This window comes from Gallinula chloropus (assembly GCF_964237585.1).
Source record: "Gallinula chloropus genome assembly, chromosome: 2".
NCBI lineage: Eukaryota > Metazoa > Chordata > Aves > Gruiformes > Rallidae > Gallinula > Gallinula chloropus.
This window is the reverse complement of record NC_140086.1, coordinates 163,108,038-163,124,441: the sequence shown is the minus strand read 5'-3', so window position 1 is coordinate 163,124,441 and position 16,404 is coordinate 163,108,038. Positions and strand designations below refer to the sequence as shown.

The 16,404-nt window shown below is 60.0% G+C and overlaps 1 protein-coding gene across 1 annotated transcript; it reads left to right on the top strand.

Moving 5' to 3' along the window:
• Nucleotides 1-2,496: 2,496 nt before the first annotated feature.
• Nucleotides 2,497-6,929, top strand: CSPG5 (chondroitin sulfate proteoglycan 5; the record flags this gene model as incomplete). The annotated part of the gene is made up of 3 exons (XM_084260713.1): nucleotides 2,497-2,522; nucleotides 2,607-2,679; nucleotides 6,300-6,929. 3 exons carry the CDS (start codon nucleotides 2,497-2,499, stop codon nucleotides 6,459-6,461), a joined length of 261 nt encoding a protein of 86 aa, XP_084116839.1. The 3' UTR covers nucleotides 6,462-6,929.
• Between the last annotated feature and the right edge of the window lie 9,475 nt (nucleotides 6,930-16,404).

Genomic DNA, 16,404 nt, shown 5'->3' with positions numbered 1-16,404 from the left:
CCAACCCCTCCTGGATGGTCCCTTGGTAGCCATACACCCCCAAAAACCATCCCAAACCCCTCCCAGATGGTCCCTCAGTAGCCACACACCCCCAAAAATTGATCCCAACCCCTCCTGGATGGTTCCTCCATAGCCATACACCCCCCAAAACTGTCCCAGACACTCCCAGATGGTCCCTTGGTAGCCATATATATGCCCAAAACTGTCCCCAACCCCTCCCAGATGGGCTCTCAATAGCCACACCCCCCCCCAAACTGTCCCCAGCCATTCCCAGATGGTCCCTTGGTAGCCATACATACGCCCAAAACTGTCCCCAACCCCTCCCAGATGGGCTCTCAATAGCCATACACCCCCCCAAAAGTGTCCCAAACTGCTCCTAGATGGTCCCCCTGTAGCCATATGCCCCCCAAAACTGACCCCACCGCCTCCCAGATGGGCCCTTGGTAGCCATACCCCCCCCAAAACTGTCCCCAACTGCTCCTAGATGGGCCCTCAGTAGCCACACACCCCCAAAACTGTCCCCAACCCCTCCTGGATGGTCCCTCCATAGCCATACACCCCCAAAACCGTCCCAAACCCCTCCCAGATGGGCCCTTGGTAGCCATACACCCCCAAAAACTGTCCAGACACTCCTGGATGGTCCCTCAATAACCATACACCCCCCAAAACTGTCCCCAACCCCTCCTGGGTGGTCCCTTGGTGGGCATACCCCCCCCTCACCCCCCAAAACTGTCCCCAGCTGCTCCTCAGTACCCCACTTTGGGTGGGCTCAGCTCCGTGCTGGCACCAGGGGCACTGAGACCCCTCCCCACCCCAGCCTGGGTGGGAGAGACCCCGAGGATTTGGGGGGGGGGGGGGGGATGTGGGGAGGGGGGATGCAGCTTGTGGCTCCTGCTCCTCATGTAATCCTGTAAAGCTGCTCCTGACTGGCACCAGTTAATCTGCTGTACTGGGAGCTGCGGCCACCAGCCAGCACTGCCCACCCCCCCCCCCAGTGCTGCCCAGAGGCCACCAGAGATGGTCCCCACTGTGTCCCCCCGGGGGAAGATTGGGGTCACCCGACATGCCCCCCCCTCTCCATCCCCCCCCCCCATAGCCCAGCAGTCGCTGCCCTCCAGGCCCGGGTCCCTAATGAGCTGTTAATTAGTGTTTGGATGTGCCAAGTGTAATTAGCAGTGAAGCTCCAGCCAGCCCCGGGGCTCCCTCTGCCCTGGGCTGCCCCCACCACCCCTGCCTGGGCTGGGGCTTCAGCCTGAACCCCCAGAGCTGAGGCACTTACCCCCCTGAATCCCCATCCCTGGGGGCACTTAGACCCCCAAACCCCCATCCCTGGGAGTATTTAACCCTAAACCTTCATCCCTGGGGGTATTTAACCCCCCAAGCCCCATCCCTGGAGGCATTAGCCCCCCAAACCCCCATCCCTGGGGGCATTTAACCCTAAACCCACATCCCTGGGGGTATTTAACCCCCCAAACCCCCATCCCTGGGGGCATTTAACCTTAAACCTCCACCCCTGGGGGTATTTAACCCCCCAAGCCCCCATCCCTGGGGGTATTTAACCCCAAACCCCTATCCCTGAGGGCATTTAGCCCCCTGAAGCCCTATCCCTGGGGGTATTTAACCCCAAACCTTCATCCCTGGGGGTATTTAACCCCCCAAGCCCCATCTCTGGGGGTGTTTAACCCCAAACCCCCATCCCTGGAGGCATTACCCCCCCCCAAACTCCCATTCCTGGGGGTATTTAACCCTAAACCTCCATCCTTGGGACAATTTAGCCCCCTAAACCCCCATGCCTGAGGGTTTTTAACCCTAAGCCCCCATCCCTAGAGGCATTTAGCCCCCCAAGCCCCATCCCTGGGGGTATTTAACTGTAAACCTCTATCTTTGGGGGCATTTATCCCCCCAAACCCCCAGTACTGGTGTATTTAGCCCCAAACCCCATCTCTGGAGGCATTTAGCCCCCAAACCTCATTCCTGGGGATATTTTACCCTAAACCTCCATCCCTGGGGCCATTTAACACCCCCAAGCCCCATCCCTGGGGACATTTAGCCCCTCAAACCCCCATCCCTGGGGGCATTTAACCCTAAACCCCCATCCCTGGAGGCATTTAGCCCCCCAAACCTCATCCCTGGGGATATTTTACCCTAAACCTCCATCCCTGGGGGCATTTAACCCCAAATTTCCATCTCTGGGGCCATTTAACACCCCCAAGACCTATCCCTGGGGGTATTTAACTCCAACCCTCCATCCCTGGAGGCATTTAACCCCCCAAACCTCATCCCTGGGGATATTTTACCCTAAACCTCCATCCCTGGGGCCATTTAACACCCCCAAGCCCCATCCCTGGGGGTATTTAACCCCAAACCTCCATCCCTGGGGCCATTTAACACCCCCAAGCCCCATCCCCTGGGGGTATTTAACCCCAAACCTCCATCCCTGGGGCCATTTAACACCCCCAGACCCCCATCCCTGGGGGGATTTAACCCCCCAGCCCCATGTTCACCCCGAAAAGCCGCTGGGGGTACGGGGGGGGGGGGGGCTTGGCAGTGTCCCTGTCTCCCCGCCGCGCTCTCATCCCCTCCCCTCTCCTCTCCTCTCCCCACAGATACCACCCCCCGTCCGAGCTGCACAACGACAACTTCTCCCTGTCCACCATCGCCGAGGGCTCCCACCCCAACGTAAGGAGCTTTCGTGGCGTGGCAGCACCCCCCTGTCCCTCTGTCCTGTAACATCCCCCTGTCCATCTGTCCCCCCTCGCCCCAGGGTCCTGGCACTGCCTGGGGGGGGTGGTGTCACCGCTGGGTCCCTCCTGTCAGAGAATCCCAGACTGGGCTGGGAGGGACCCCAAGGGTCCCAGAGCTCCAACCCCCTGCCACAGGCAGGGCCACCAACCTCCAGGCCTGGAGCTACACAAGGTTGCCCAGGGCCCCAGCCAACCTGGCCTGGAACACCCCCAGGGACGGGGCACCCACCCCCTCTCTGGGCAGCCTGTCCCCATCCTGCCCTGGCCACCGCTCCAGCCCCTTGCTGTTGGGTCCTGCATCCTGCTCCCAGCACCCCAGACCGCACCCAAGGCAGGCAGGGGCTCGGTGCCACCCCTCTGTCCCCCCACCCCATCCCCTCCCACCCACCTGGGTCCCATCCTGAGGTGCTCTGGCTCCTTGCACCCGTGGCTGTGGCTCCTGCAAACTATGTTCCCCGGCTGCGGCGTCGCTGGTGTGGCGCTGGCAGGACCACAGGAGGCAACACCAGGATGCCACTGGTGTGGTCAGGATGCCACCGGCATGGCTGGGATGCTGCCAGCATGGTCAGGATGCCACCAGTGTGGTCGGGATGCTGCCAGTGTGGTCGGGATGCCACAGGCATGGTCAGGATGCCACCAGCATGGTCAGGATGCCCCCAGTGTGGTTGGGATGCCACCAGCGTGGTCAGGATGCCACAGTCATGGTCAGGATGCTGCCAGTGTGGTCAGGATGCCACAGGCATGGTCGGGATGCTGCCAGTGTGGTTGGGATGCCACCAGTGTGGTCAGGATGCCACTGGTGTGGTTGGGATACCACCAGCATGGTCAGGATGCTGCCAGTGTGGCTGGAATGTCACTGGTGTGGTCAGGATGCCACCAGCACAGTTGGGATGCCACCAGTATGGTCAGGATGCCACTGGTGTGGTTGGGATGCCACCAGCATGGTCAGGATGCTGCCAGTGTGGCTGGAATGTCACTGGTGTGGTCAGGATGCCACCAGCACAGTTGGGATGCCACCAGTATGGTCAGGATGACACTGGTGCAGCTGGGATGCTGCCAGCATGGTCAGGATGCCATGAGCATGGTCGGGATGCCACCAGTGTGGTTGGGATGCTGCTGGTGTGGTCAGGATGCCACCAGTGCAGTTGGGATGCCACAGACAAGGTTGGGACGCTGCTGATGTGGTCAGGATGCTGCTGGTGTGGTTGGGATCCCACCAGTATGGTTGGGATACTGCTGGTGTGGTCGGGATGCCACTGGCATGGTCGGGATGCTGCCAGTGTGGTTGGGATGCCACCAGCATAGTCAGGATGCCACCAGTGTGGTTGGAATGCTGCTGGTGTGGTTGGGATCCCACCAGCATGGTTGGGATACTGCTGGTGTGGTTGGGATGCCACTGGCATGGTCGGGATGCTGCCAGTGTGGTCAGGATGCCACCAGCACAGTCAGGATGCCACTGATGTGGTTGGGATGCTGCTGGTGTGGTCGGGATGCCACTGGCATGGTCTGGATGCCACCAGTGTGGTTGGGATGCCACCAGCACAGTCAGGATGCCACCAGTGCAGTTGGGATGCCACTAATGTGGTCGGGATGCTGCTGGTGTGGTCGGGATGCCACCAGTGTGGTCGGGATGCCACCAGCACAGTCAGGATGCCACTGGTGCAGCTGGGATGCTGCCAGAGTGGTCAGGATGCCACCAGCAGGGTCGGGGTGCAGCTGCCTGCACCCCAAAGTGACGCCCACCAGCCTGCCCCTGTCCCATCAAAGCAGAGCGCAGCCAAGGGCCGGAGGAGGGGCGGGGGTCCCGCTGGCCGCTGCGCAGCCGGCGCCGCCTCGCCCCGGCCCCCGCCGCCTCCAGCACCCCCAGCAGCCGCCAGCCCTGGGCAGGAGGCTCCTGGAGCCCACCCACTCCCTGCTGCAGAGAGGGGGAACCTTGGGGTGACCTTGGGCTGGGTTCGGCATCTCCCTGAGGGTCTCCCCACCCCTCGTCCCCTCTGGGGTGGGGAGGGGTCTACCGGGGGTTAGGGGTGCCCAGCGCTGGAGGGGACAGTGGGCCTGGCACCCCCCAGGAGCAGGGGTGCTGGGGGGGCAGGTAGAGGGGTTTGGTGCCCTGGCAGCAGCACCCGTCGCGTGGGGTTTGGGGTGGAGCTGGAGCCCGGCCGGGTGCCGCCCCCGGGGTCGCTGCCCAGAAGGGGGACGGGGGGTTCCTGTCCCTGGCTGAGTGTGGCTGTGGCACTGGCACAGCACCAGCAGCACCCTGACCCCCTCACCACCCTGACCCCCTCACCAGAACCACCAGGGCCCATCCAGACCCCAACCAAGGGCTCACCCAGCTCTGGTGCCGCCAGAACCAGCCGGGCAGGGATGGGACCCCAGCCCGGCCCCGGAGCCGCTCGGTCTCCCCGTGGATGTGGAGTGACTTCAGGGCCCAGCCCTGGGATGGGGGGGACAGGTTGGGAAGGGCCCCCCCCCCCAGCTTTGCCAACGCTGGGTGCTGTATGCTAACGAAGCACGCTAATGAAGCCCGTTAATGAAGCACAATAAACCCACCCCCTGGGGCCTCCTGCCAAGGGAGTTGCTCATTGATGGGGGATGCTGAGATGGGAAGGGGAAGAGGGAATGGGGTGGGGGTGGGGGGGACAGCAGAGGGGTGGTGGGTGGGATGGCATGGCATGGCATGGGATGGGATGGGATGGCATGGCACGGGATGGCATGGCATGGGATAGGATGGGATGGCATGGCATGGGATGGCATGGGATGGGATGGGATGGCACGGGATGGCATGGCACGGGATGGCATGGCATGGGATGGGATGGCATGGGATGGGATGGCATGGCATGGGATGGTATGGCATGGGATGGGATGGGATGGCATGGCACGGGATGGGATGGCATGGCATGGGATGGTATGGCATGGGATGGGATGGGATGGCATGGGATGGGATGGGATGGCATGGCATGGGATGGTATGGCATGGGATGGCACGGGATGGGATGGCATGGCATGGGATGGGATGGCATGGCATGGCATGAGATAGGATGGCATGGCATGGTATGGCATGGGATGGGATGGGATGGCATGGCACGGGATGGGATGGCATGGCATGGGATGGCATGGGATGGCATGGCATGGCATGGGATAGGATGGCATGGGATGGCATGGGATGGCATTGCATGGCATGGCATGGGATGGGATGGCATGGTGTGGCATGTGATGGCATGGGATGGGATGGATCCCATCGCTGGTGCAGCTCCTGGGGGTGTCAGTGAGCAGCTTTGGGTGCTGGAGGGGAGGGAACACATGGTGGGGAGTGGCAGTGAGTTGCCATGGGTGGGTTGGACACTGTCACCCCTCCATGTCCCTCCATCCCCCCCCAACACCCATCCCTCCACCCCAGCACCGAGCTGGGGGGCTGCCTGCCCAGAGCCCCGTGGTGATGCCCTCTCAGTGCCTCCCCCGGTCCCCACTTCGCATCTCAATCCACCCTCCCACCACGAGCACCCCCCACGCCGTGATCACCCCCTGGGCCCCCCCTCACCCCAGTGTCTCCCAGCAGGACGACCCCAGCGCTCCCCACAAGCTGCAGGACTCCCTGAAGTCCTGCCTGAAGGACGAGGAGCCCTTCAACATCCAGGACTCCACCTCGCCCAAGCACGAGGCTGGCAAAGGGGAGCAGGACAGTGGGGACCTCAACTGCCTGCAGAACAACCTGACGTGAGGGAGGAGGAGGAGGAGGAGGATGGGGAGGAAGAGGCAAGAGCAGGAGCCCACCCTCCCATCCCCAAGGGTACCAATCCCCCCCCCATCTCCCTGTCTCTCTGCCCCCTCCCCTTGCTCTGTGGCATGCTTTGGTGTGTTTTGTACAGAGGAAACAAAAAAAAAAGAGAAAAAAAAGCCCAAAAAAAGGGGTAATTAATGAATAATGAGTAATTAATAACCATGCAAAGCTGAAGGCTGTACATGGGCTTCGTGTGGGGGGGGGTTGGGGTGGTGCTCCCTGTGTCTCTTGCTTGGGTTCCTTCTGCTCTGTGGTTTCTAAACCTTTCTTGCTGTTCCACATCCTGTCTTTTTTTTGTACTTTGGCCCCACTTTTTTTGGGAAATACGAGTTCAAAAGCACCAAAAAAATAAAAAAAAAAAAAAGAGAAAAAAAAAAGGGGGAAAAACCCACAAAAGACCTGGAAATAAAATGGTTCTTTTTTTTAAAGTGGAGCCTCTTGCTGGTGCCTGCGCCCTCCTGACACACACAGCCTGCTCCTGGTGCTGCTCTCCCCCCTCCCTGAGCCCCAGCTGAGCATCAGAGGGTGGGGGGTGGGTGCAAGGTGCCCCCCCCACCCCTTTCTGAGCATCCCCCAGTGTGTCTGCCTGCAGCAGGTGGGATGCTGTTGCTGTGGAGCCACGTGGGTGCAGATGGGACCCCTCCTGGGTCTGCTCCATCCCCACCCTGCCCTGGGGAGGAAGGGGGGGGGCACCCCACAAAGCATGGTGGGGGGTGACCCATTGACTGCCAGCCCCCTCTGGCCCATGCAGCATCCTTGTGATGGAGCTGTGAGGGATTTGGGGCTCTGTGGGGGCTGATTTAACCCACACACACTCCCCCCTCCCCACCAGCTCCTTGTCTCCATCTGCTGATGGATGGGAGAGGAAACCACACCACTGGCACATGAGATTCACCTGGGCCAACCCCCCAGCAGCTTTGGCATCACTGGCCTGGCTTCTGCTGGTGTAAATCAGGAACATCCCCCCACCCCCCTCTCCAGGAACATCCTCCCCCCAAGCATTGCCATCCCCCTGCTGTGGAGTGGGGGGTTCTACCCAGTGACCCCCAGTGCTCCCACCATCCTCCCCTCCAGCCACAGCATCCCCCAGGAACCACTTCTGGAGATGGATTCACCCCCCAAGCCCAGACTCCCAGCTCCTGGGGAGAGAGGAAACGAAGCAATTAATCAATTAACACGCAGCATTAAGTGTTCCAGCATCAGGGATGTGGCTGGAGAGCTCCCTGGGGCTGGGGGGAGCCACAGCCTGGCTGGTTTCAAGCATTCCTGGTGCTTTCCTGGAGCCATAATTAATTCTCTGCTTCCTCAGGGTACTTACAAGGAGGGGTGATGGTTGGGAGCTGGCTGGTGGTCTGGGGGGGTCACTAAGGGGCTGGTCAGCACCACTGGGGCTGTGGTTGTGCTGGTTCCCTTCCAGCATGGCAGGGAAAAGGGAGGATGAAGCCTGGCTGTGGGGAGAAAAGATGGTTGGGGGTAACCCCAGGGAGGGGGTGGTGTTCTGGGGGGACCAGGAGGTGGGGTGAGTGGAGAGGAGATGCCTCAAGGAGTGGCAGGGTGTGTGTAGGTTGCTGGGTGGGTGCTTCCCATGGGAGCAGGAGGGAGGGAAGGGGAGCTGAAGGGGTAAGAGCATCGCTGTGCTGTGAGGGAGAAGGATCCCTGCCTGAGGATGAGGAGGGAGGGAAGAAGGAATGGCTATGGGCATGCCCAGGGAGGGGGATGCTGGGGGGATTGGGAGCTACACGGGGTTGTGGGGGGGAAAAGGAGGGAAGGGGCATGGTGGGGATGGGGGTTGGGGGTCACCCCATGTCTCCAGCTGCCTTCAGGGGGAGATGGGAAGTGGGATGGGGTGGAGAAGGAGAGAATCCAACCAGAGAAGGTGCAGCAGAAGAGTCGGGTCTGGAAACTGGCTGCTGCTCCCTGGGCTCCTTCCTCACAGTGTCCATGGGTCCAGCTGGAAACTGGCTGCTGCTCCCTGGGCTCCTTCCTCACAGTGTCCATGGGTCCAGCTGGAAACTGCCTGCTGCTCCCTGGGCTCCTTCCTCACAGTGTCCATGGGTCCAGCTGGAAACTGGCTGCTGCTCCCTGGGCCCCTTCCTCATGGTGTCCGTGGGTCCAGCTGGCTGCTGCCTGGGGGGACAAGAACATGGGATTTGGACTCGGATTGGGCCAGATCTCATCCCTGTGCTGCTGCCTGGGACAGGGCAGCTGCCACCTTTGGGGTGCTTTTGGAAGCTGCCATCCCTCCTGTGCTCCCCTGGGTGCTCAGAGGTGATGCCAGGGTGGCACAGGCCCCCCCCCATCACCCTGCCAGGGTGGCACAGCCCCCCCCCCATCACCCTGCCAGGGTGGCACAGGCCCCCCCCCCCCCCTCCATCGCCCTGCCAGGGTGGCACAGCCCCTCCATCACCCTGCAAGGGTGGCACAGCCCCCCCCCCTCCTCCATCACCCTGCCAGGGTGGCACAGCCCCCCCCCTCCCCTCCATCGCCCTGCCAGGGTGGCACAGCCCCCCCTCCATCGCCCTGCCAGGCTGGCACAGCCCCTCCATCGCCCTGCCAGGGTGCCACAGCCATCTCTCCACCATGGATCTGCCCTGGCTTGACAGAGAGGCCTGAGGATGCTCCTGTTCTGAGCACACACGTCAAGGGGACAGACAGACAGACAGACAGAGTCTTTGTGTCCCCATCCCTCAGCTCCGGGGTATCGCTGTGACCCCCGTGGTTCCCCTCATGCTGTGCCCCAGCTCCAGACCCCCCTCACCAACCTGGTGTGTCCTGGAGTCCCTCAGGAAGCCACAACCTGCATCCCCAGCCGGCCGTGGGCCCCAGAGCCCCATCCTGATTCGGGGGGAGCACCCCTCACCCTGCTTCAGCTGCCCCCCCTGGGCAAGAGCACGTCCCCAGCCCACAGCTCTCCTCCTGCTCTGGCTTTGCTGGGAGGGATGGAGCAGTGGGTGTGTTGGGATGGAGAGGGTTACCCAGGGGGCCAGCTTGGGAAGGGGGTGGCGAGGAGCATGGGTGTCACCAGAGCCCCTTTCATGGGGGGCTTCACCTCCCTGGCAGCACAGGGGGCTTTGGATCCACCACCCAGTCCCCTCCAGCTGGTGGGGTGGGGGGCAGCTATTAAATTTGAATGCTTGGTTGGTTGGCAGGGAGGGGAGAGGAGGGGGCCCTTGGTGGCCCTGGGGGGGGCTGGCAGGGGCTGGGAGCTGGCAGGGGCAGCGGGTCTGAGCTCCTCCTGCGCTGGGCTCTGTTCCCTCCCAGGCACGGAGCAGGATTAGAGCCACGACCCCCAGACAAGGAGCCTTTTCTTCCCGCTGACGCGCTCGGGCTGCCTGAAACAAAACACCCCGAGGGCTGGAGCACCGGCCCAGCTCCGGCCCCCAGGGCCAAGGGCAGGGGGGAGAAGGGGGCAGAGCTGCTGCTCTGTGGTTGTGAGCACCCCCCTCACCCCCAGCCTCTCCATCCCCCAGCTTGGGACCCTTCCCTGGGTTGCTGGGAGCAGAGGGTGGGGATGTGTCTCACGCTCTGAGCTGCTGGGGTGGGGTTCCCAGCACCCCAGTGCTGTCCCCATGCTGGGGGGGGGGGTTTGGGGTGCTGGCACCCACCGTGCTGGCAGAGGCACCCACTTTGTCCCGTGCGTGGCTCTGGGTGCTCCCACCTCACCCCAAATCCACACCCTGCTGTGTCCTCCCCACCACGTGCTGCTTGAAACATCACCAGGGATGTTTCCTCAGCTCAGGGCTGCAGCCCCAGCAGCTCCCCTGCTGTTTGAGGAACATTTGGAAGATGATCCCTCTGTCCCCTTTCCCCACGGTCTGTGTTCATAGAACCACAGACTGGGCTGGGCTGGGAGGGACCCCCAGGGTCCCAGAGCTCCAACCCCCTGCCACAGGCAGGGACACCAACCTCCAGGCCTGGAGCTACACAAGGTTGCCCAGGGCCCCAGCCAACCTGGCCTGGAACACCCCCAGGGACGGGGCACCCACCCCCTCTCTGGGCAGCCCCTTCCAGCCCCTCACCACTCTCTCTGCACAGAACTTCCCCCCAGTCTCTCCTCTCCCCCTTCCCTCCTCCAGCTTCACTCCAGCCCCTTGTCCTGCCAGTCTCTGCCCTTCCCAAGAGCTGATTCCCCTCCTGTTCCTGGGATCCCATCGCCCTTCCCAGCTGCAGGAGCCTCTGCTGCCTCATGTGAAGTGTCTCATCCCCCAGGACACCCAGGTCCTTCTCAGCAGGGCTGCTCTCCAGGGGCTCCTCTCCCAGGCTGTGTCTGTGTCTGGGATTCCTCCACCCCACAGCCTCTGGTCTGGCTCCCTTTGCCTGCAGCTGTAGCCCAGCTGTGCTCCAGCTGTGCATCCCCATGGGATGGGCACAGACTGGAGTGATCAATCAGATGAGTCCCACTCCTCCTGTCCCACCTCCACCCCCTCCACCCCAGCACCCAGGGATAGGAGGGTGAGGCTTGCAGGACCATCCCCAAACCCTCCTGGCCCATCCCTGGGAGCTGCCCTGACAACCCCCCTGTACCAGGGAGCTTGGGATGCTTCCTGGGGACCCAAAGGCAGTTTTGGGGTGGGGGGAGATGTGCCCTGGAGGGTGTTGTGGGAGCACCTCTGCCAAAATCTGGGCCTTCCCACCATCACCAGGCTTCCTCCTGGCTTGCAGGAGCCATTGCCCAGTGTTCAGAGCCAGGAAGCATCAGAACCTCAGCATTTAGTGAGGGGAAATCCCAGTTACTCCATTATTCTGGGTCTTGCTCATTCTGGGAGTGACTCCAGTATCAAGCTGGGTTTCAAGGGAGGTTCTACTGGGTTCACAGGCTGGCAGGCAGCAATGGTGACCAGCCACCAGAGACCAACTGGACACATGAAGGAGGTGAGTTGGCTGAGAACTGAGCGTGGAGTGACCAAGTGGGAGGAAAGGGAATATAAAGACAACCCCCAGGATGCTTTGAGAACCAGGAAGATCCCACGGGAGGCACGTTGGAAGGTGAAAGGAGCTAAGGAAGCTGGAGGAGCTTCAGAGGAGCACTGAAAACTCCACAGGCACGAGCCATCCCAATAGGAAACGCAGGAGGAACTGAGTTGGCTCCGTCACAAGCTCTTTGCTGACCTCAGGCTGGGGGGAAAAAAAGAGTTTACAGAAGGTGGGAACTAGGTCAGATTACTGAGGAGGGTTGTCAGAGTCACAGAAGCACGTGGGGAAACATCAGAGGGGCCAAGGCACAGATTGGAATGGAAACAGCTTCGTTAAGAGGGAGAAGAAAAGACCAGATCAGCTGGAAGAGAAGGAGCAAGGGAGGGTTGGGTGGGATGCAGGGCAGAAGGAAGGCTGGGAATTCTCGGGGTGCACTGCTGGTTGGGGTTTTCTTTTGCAAACTGGGCTTTAGAAGTAGGTTTGGAGGGTAAATTGTACGAGGAGGGGCTGAGGGAGCTGGGGGTGCTGAGCCTGGAGCAGAGGAGGCTGAGGGGAGCCCTTCTCCCCCCTGCCCTGCCCTGCCCTGCCCTGGCAGGAGGGTGCAGAGAGGTGGGCGATGGTCTCTGCAGCCAGGGGCCAGGAGCTGGGAGGAGGGGCAATGGGCTCAAGCTGCCCCAGGGCAGGGTCAGCTCAGCTGGGAGGGCAAAGTTCTTCCCTGGCAGAGCTGTGGGGCTGTGGCACAGGCTGCCCAGGGAGGGGCTGAGTCCCCAGCCCTGGGGGGTGTTTAACAGAGGGGAGATGAGGTGCTCAGGGAGCTGGGTCAGCACAGGACAGGATGGTTGGACTCCAGGGGCTCAAAGGGCTTTTCCAGCCTGGAGACTCTGGGATTCAGATGACCAGGGTCTGTGGTGGCACCTTGTAACACCCCCTCCCCAAAACCCAGTGAGCTGAACTTCAGCTGCCAGAGGAGACTGTTCAGAGGGAGGTCTGGGACCATCTCCTCCTGCCACCCCTCCTTGTAGGCATCACCCAGAGCAGGGCAGAGCCTCTGTGAGACAAGCACAGCTGACTCTGCTGCAGTGGGATTGTCCATCCCCTGGGTCCCTCTCAGCTCTGTTTCCAAGGATCCCATGTTTCCAGGCACAGGGCTGCTTCCCATGGACAGAGGTGGGGCTGGAGTGTAAACTCCCCTGGCTTCTCTAGAGCATCAACACTTTACACCTCCATTTTTCACAGAATCACCAGGTTGGAAGAGACCTTTGAGATCATCAAGTCCAACCAACCCCATCCTGAGCTGAACCAGATCCCCAAGTACCTCAGGTACTAAGTACCTTTTGCTTCCTTCCTGGCTCAGGACCACTGCTCAGGTCTATGTAGCCAACTTGCACTGATTACACTAATTAGATGCCATTCTGCAGAAGCACCCAGGAGCCTCAGCCTCAAATGAAGACCTTTCTCTGGGTGCTCCAAAAGCACAGCATGGAAATGCAGCTCAGAGACCTCACAATCTAACTGGGAGGCAAGAGACAGCAGATGGAGACAGTCTGTTGGGAAGAAGACGACAAAGAAGCAGCCAGACAATACTGGCTGGTGTGGCAGACAGTGGGGTGTAGCACACCAAGAGCCAAACCTGCTGGGCTCCTGTGCAGACACTGGGAAAGAGGAGATTTCAGGAAGGATGAGGAGGTTCCACTGCTGCTTTAGAGCTTCAGCTTCTGCGTGGTGAGGCAGGATGGGGTTAGGGATGTGGAGGAGCCAAGTGGTTCTCTGAAGTTGTCTGTGTCACCTTCAGGCTGCTGAGGGTGTGCTGTGTGGGAGATGGGCAGAAATGGGAGAGGGCAGGGAAAGAGGAGCTGTGGGAGAGCTCCAGGAGGAAGAGCTGGGAGGATGAGCTGAAAGAACTGGGGCTGTTCAGCCTGGAGAGAAGAGCCTGAGAGGGGATCTGATCAGTGGTTCTCAAGAGCTGAAGGGTGGGAGCCAGGGGGCCATGGGCAGCCTCTGCTCAGTGTCTGTGGGGACAGGACAAGGGGCGATGGGCTCAAGTTGGAGCCCAGGGAGTTCCCCCCAATGTGGGGAAGAACTTCTTGCTGGTGAGGGTGAGGGAGCCCTGGGACAGGCTGCCCAGGGGGTGTGGAGTCTCCTTGTCTGGAGAGATTCCAGCCCCTGTCCTAGGGACCCTGCTTGGGCAGGGGGTTGGACCCCCTGGGCTCTGGGGGGGCCCTTCTGCCCCTGTGATTCTGTGATTGCCAGTGCAACCAAAAGGAACCAGTTTTCCCCCTGTTCTCCTGGAGGACAGAGCGCTGGTACCAGCAGAGGGGTGAGGACTGAGGGTTCAGCAGGGTGACACCTCTGAGCTACAGCGAGAACAGCCGGAACAGGCAGAGAACAGCCCAGCCTCCCACACTGAGCTCCAGGGTGGAATGAGGGACCCCCCCCCAGCTCAGAGACTCTTTTCAAAGCCTGGCTCTTGCATTTCTTCAGGGAAATTCAGCACCTGGTTCAGCTCATCCATTATTCCTTCCAGCTGCTTTTTGCCATCTCGGGGCTGGAGCATTGAGGGGGCTGAATTTATCCCCCTCACACAAGCCGAGTTAAAGGGGTGACTTGCCCAGTTCTTTTCTTACCCAGCCATTGACTCGGCCCAACATCTGCTCTCTCATTAACCTCCCCTGGCCCCGCAGCTCTTAACGACCTGTCAGGGCTCAAAGCAGTGCTGAGGCATTTAGCATTGTATCAGCCAACAACCGACTCATCTGAAGACAAGGAATCCCTCCCACTTTGGTAACGCTCCTTTGGCTGTGGTGCAATTTGATTTGTGAGTTAAAATCCAACAGGGGATGGGAATATCCTGGGTAACTCCACAATTAGTAACACAGACATCTCAGGAGCCAGAAATGGATCCTCAGAGGAGGCTAAAAAATCATTTCCCAACACACAGACGTTGAGAATCACAGGGTCACGGGGGTTGGAAGGGACCCCCAGAGCCCAGGGGGTCCAACCCCCTGCCCAAGCAGGGTCCCTAGGACAGGGGCTGGAATCTCTCCAGACAAGGAGACTCCACACCCCCTGGGCAGCCTGGCCCAGGGCTCCCTCACCCTCACCACCAAGAAGTTCTTCCCCACATTGGGGGAACTCCCTGGGCTCCAACTTGAGCCCATCGCCCCTTGTCCTGTCCCCACAGACACTGAGCAGAGGCTGCCCATGGCCCCCTGGCTCCCACCCTTCAGCTCTTGAGAACCAGTGATCAGATCCCCTCTCAGGCTGCTTCTCTCCAGGCTGAACAGCCCCAGCTCCCTCAGCCTTTCCTCCCAGGGGAGATGCTCCAGGCCCTTCAGCATCCCCTGCATCCTGGTGTGGAACTCCCTGTGCTCCAGTTGGGTTAGTTACCCTTCCCTTGCCACGCTCTTGGGAGTCACTTCCACCACCACCAGATCAATGGGTTTGATTTATCCAGTTGGTTTTTGGGTTGTTTGGGGTGGGGGGGTTTTCTCCCCCCCTACCCATGGTCAGGAATTGCTTTGTACCCACTGGTGTGACACAGCAAAGGAGCTTCCTTGGAAGCAGCATTGTTACCTATGGATGCCATATGGCTCCCCATGCCATCCATGCAAGGTTTGCTGCCTTGTAAATCCCCCAAATAAGCATGAAGCAGATGGGAGGGAAGGGGCAACGGCTCTAAGAGCGAGATTCTCGCTGCCTTCGCGTGGTAGCAAGTCCTGAAATGTGAGAAGGAATATATTAAGGAGGACAAGAGGTGTTTTGAGAGATGCAGCTGTACTTTGCATGCGGTTTTGGTCCCCTTCCCACTGCAAAGAGCAAAAGAGAGGGATTTTTACATTTCATTGACAAGGCACTTAGGGCTCTGCAGCTCCTGAAGGAGCTGGGAGGAAATTGCTAGAGAGGGGGAGAGAGAGAGAGGGAGAGAAATGCGACAGCTCAGACAAAAGGTGGTCTGAAAATGGCATTTTTTGCCAGAGTACAAACTCAGCCCCACACAGAGCTCCCAGGTAGCAGCATCTCCAGGTTCTCCCCTCTCTCAGTGAACACCCTTTGCTGTTGTCTGTGCTGCAGAACGGACAAACCATGTGAATTAGGATACCAGGAGCCAGAGCCAGACTATTTCAAAGGGCAGCAAAGGAATTAAGGCTCTGGCTGCACCAACACAGAGCAGGGACTTAGCTGGTGACTGGACTCCCTGAGACCAGACCCAGGTTCCCAGCTCTGTGAAAGGGTAGGAAAACAAAAGTGAAGTGATTTGGACTTTTAAAGAAGCTTTCAGCTAAAGCTTTTCCAGAGATGAAGCCATCAAAGGGGAAGAGAGGAAGTCCTTTCACAGCTAAATAACTGGTTAAAAGACAGGAAGCAAAGGGCTGACACAAATGATGGGCTTCTGCAGCCAAGCGAGGTTACAGGAGGGGTATCTCAGGGGCTGGGCTGGGACCTGGCTCATCCAGTGTGCTCCTGAGGAAGGGATGAAGAAGGGGGTGATCGATTTTACAAGTACACATACAGACACAGGGAACTGAGAGAGAGAACCAGCTGTGGTGGCTCAATCAGGTATTAACACAGCCCACCACGGCTCTTCTCCCAGTCACCTGCAGCTCAGGCACTTCCTGAGCCAGTGGGAGATCTCTATGCCATGGATTTGGCCCCTTCTCCTATCAAATCTCACCCCCTAAAGCCACATAAACCTTCAGCAGCGATAATCTGGGGTTGTGAGGGGTCCCCAGGCTAAACTCCACCCGTGTCTCCTGTCTCTTGCTCGGTGCTTGCCGTTTATTAGCATCGTTGGATGCCCCCTAATGCTCACAGAGGATGAGACAGTGCAAGGCTGGAGCATCATCTCAGGCCCCTCAGCACAGCCAGGGCTGCTCTCAGCCCGGCAATCCTCTTCTCCCTGCTGAAAAGCACAGGTTGTGGCAGCTGAGGTGGGTTAGTGGAAATGGGAAGGTGAATTCAGTGCCCAGAA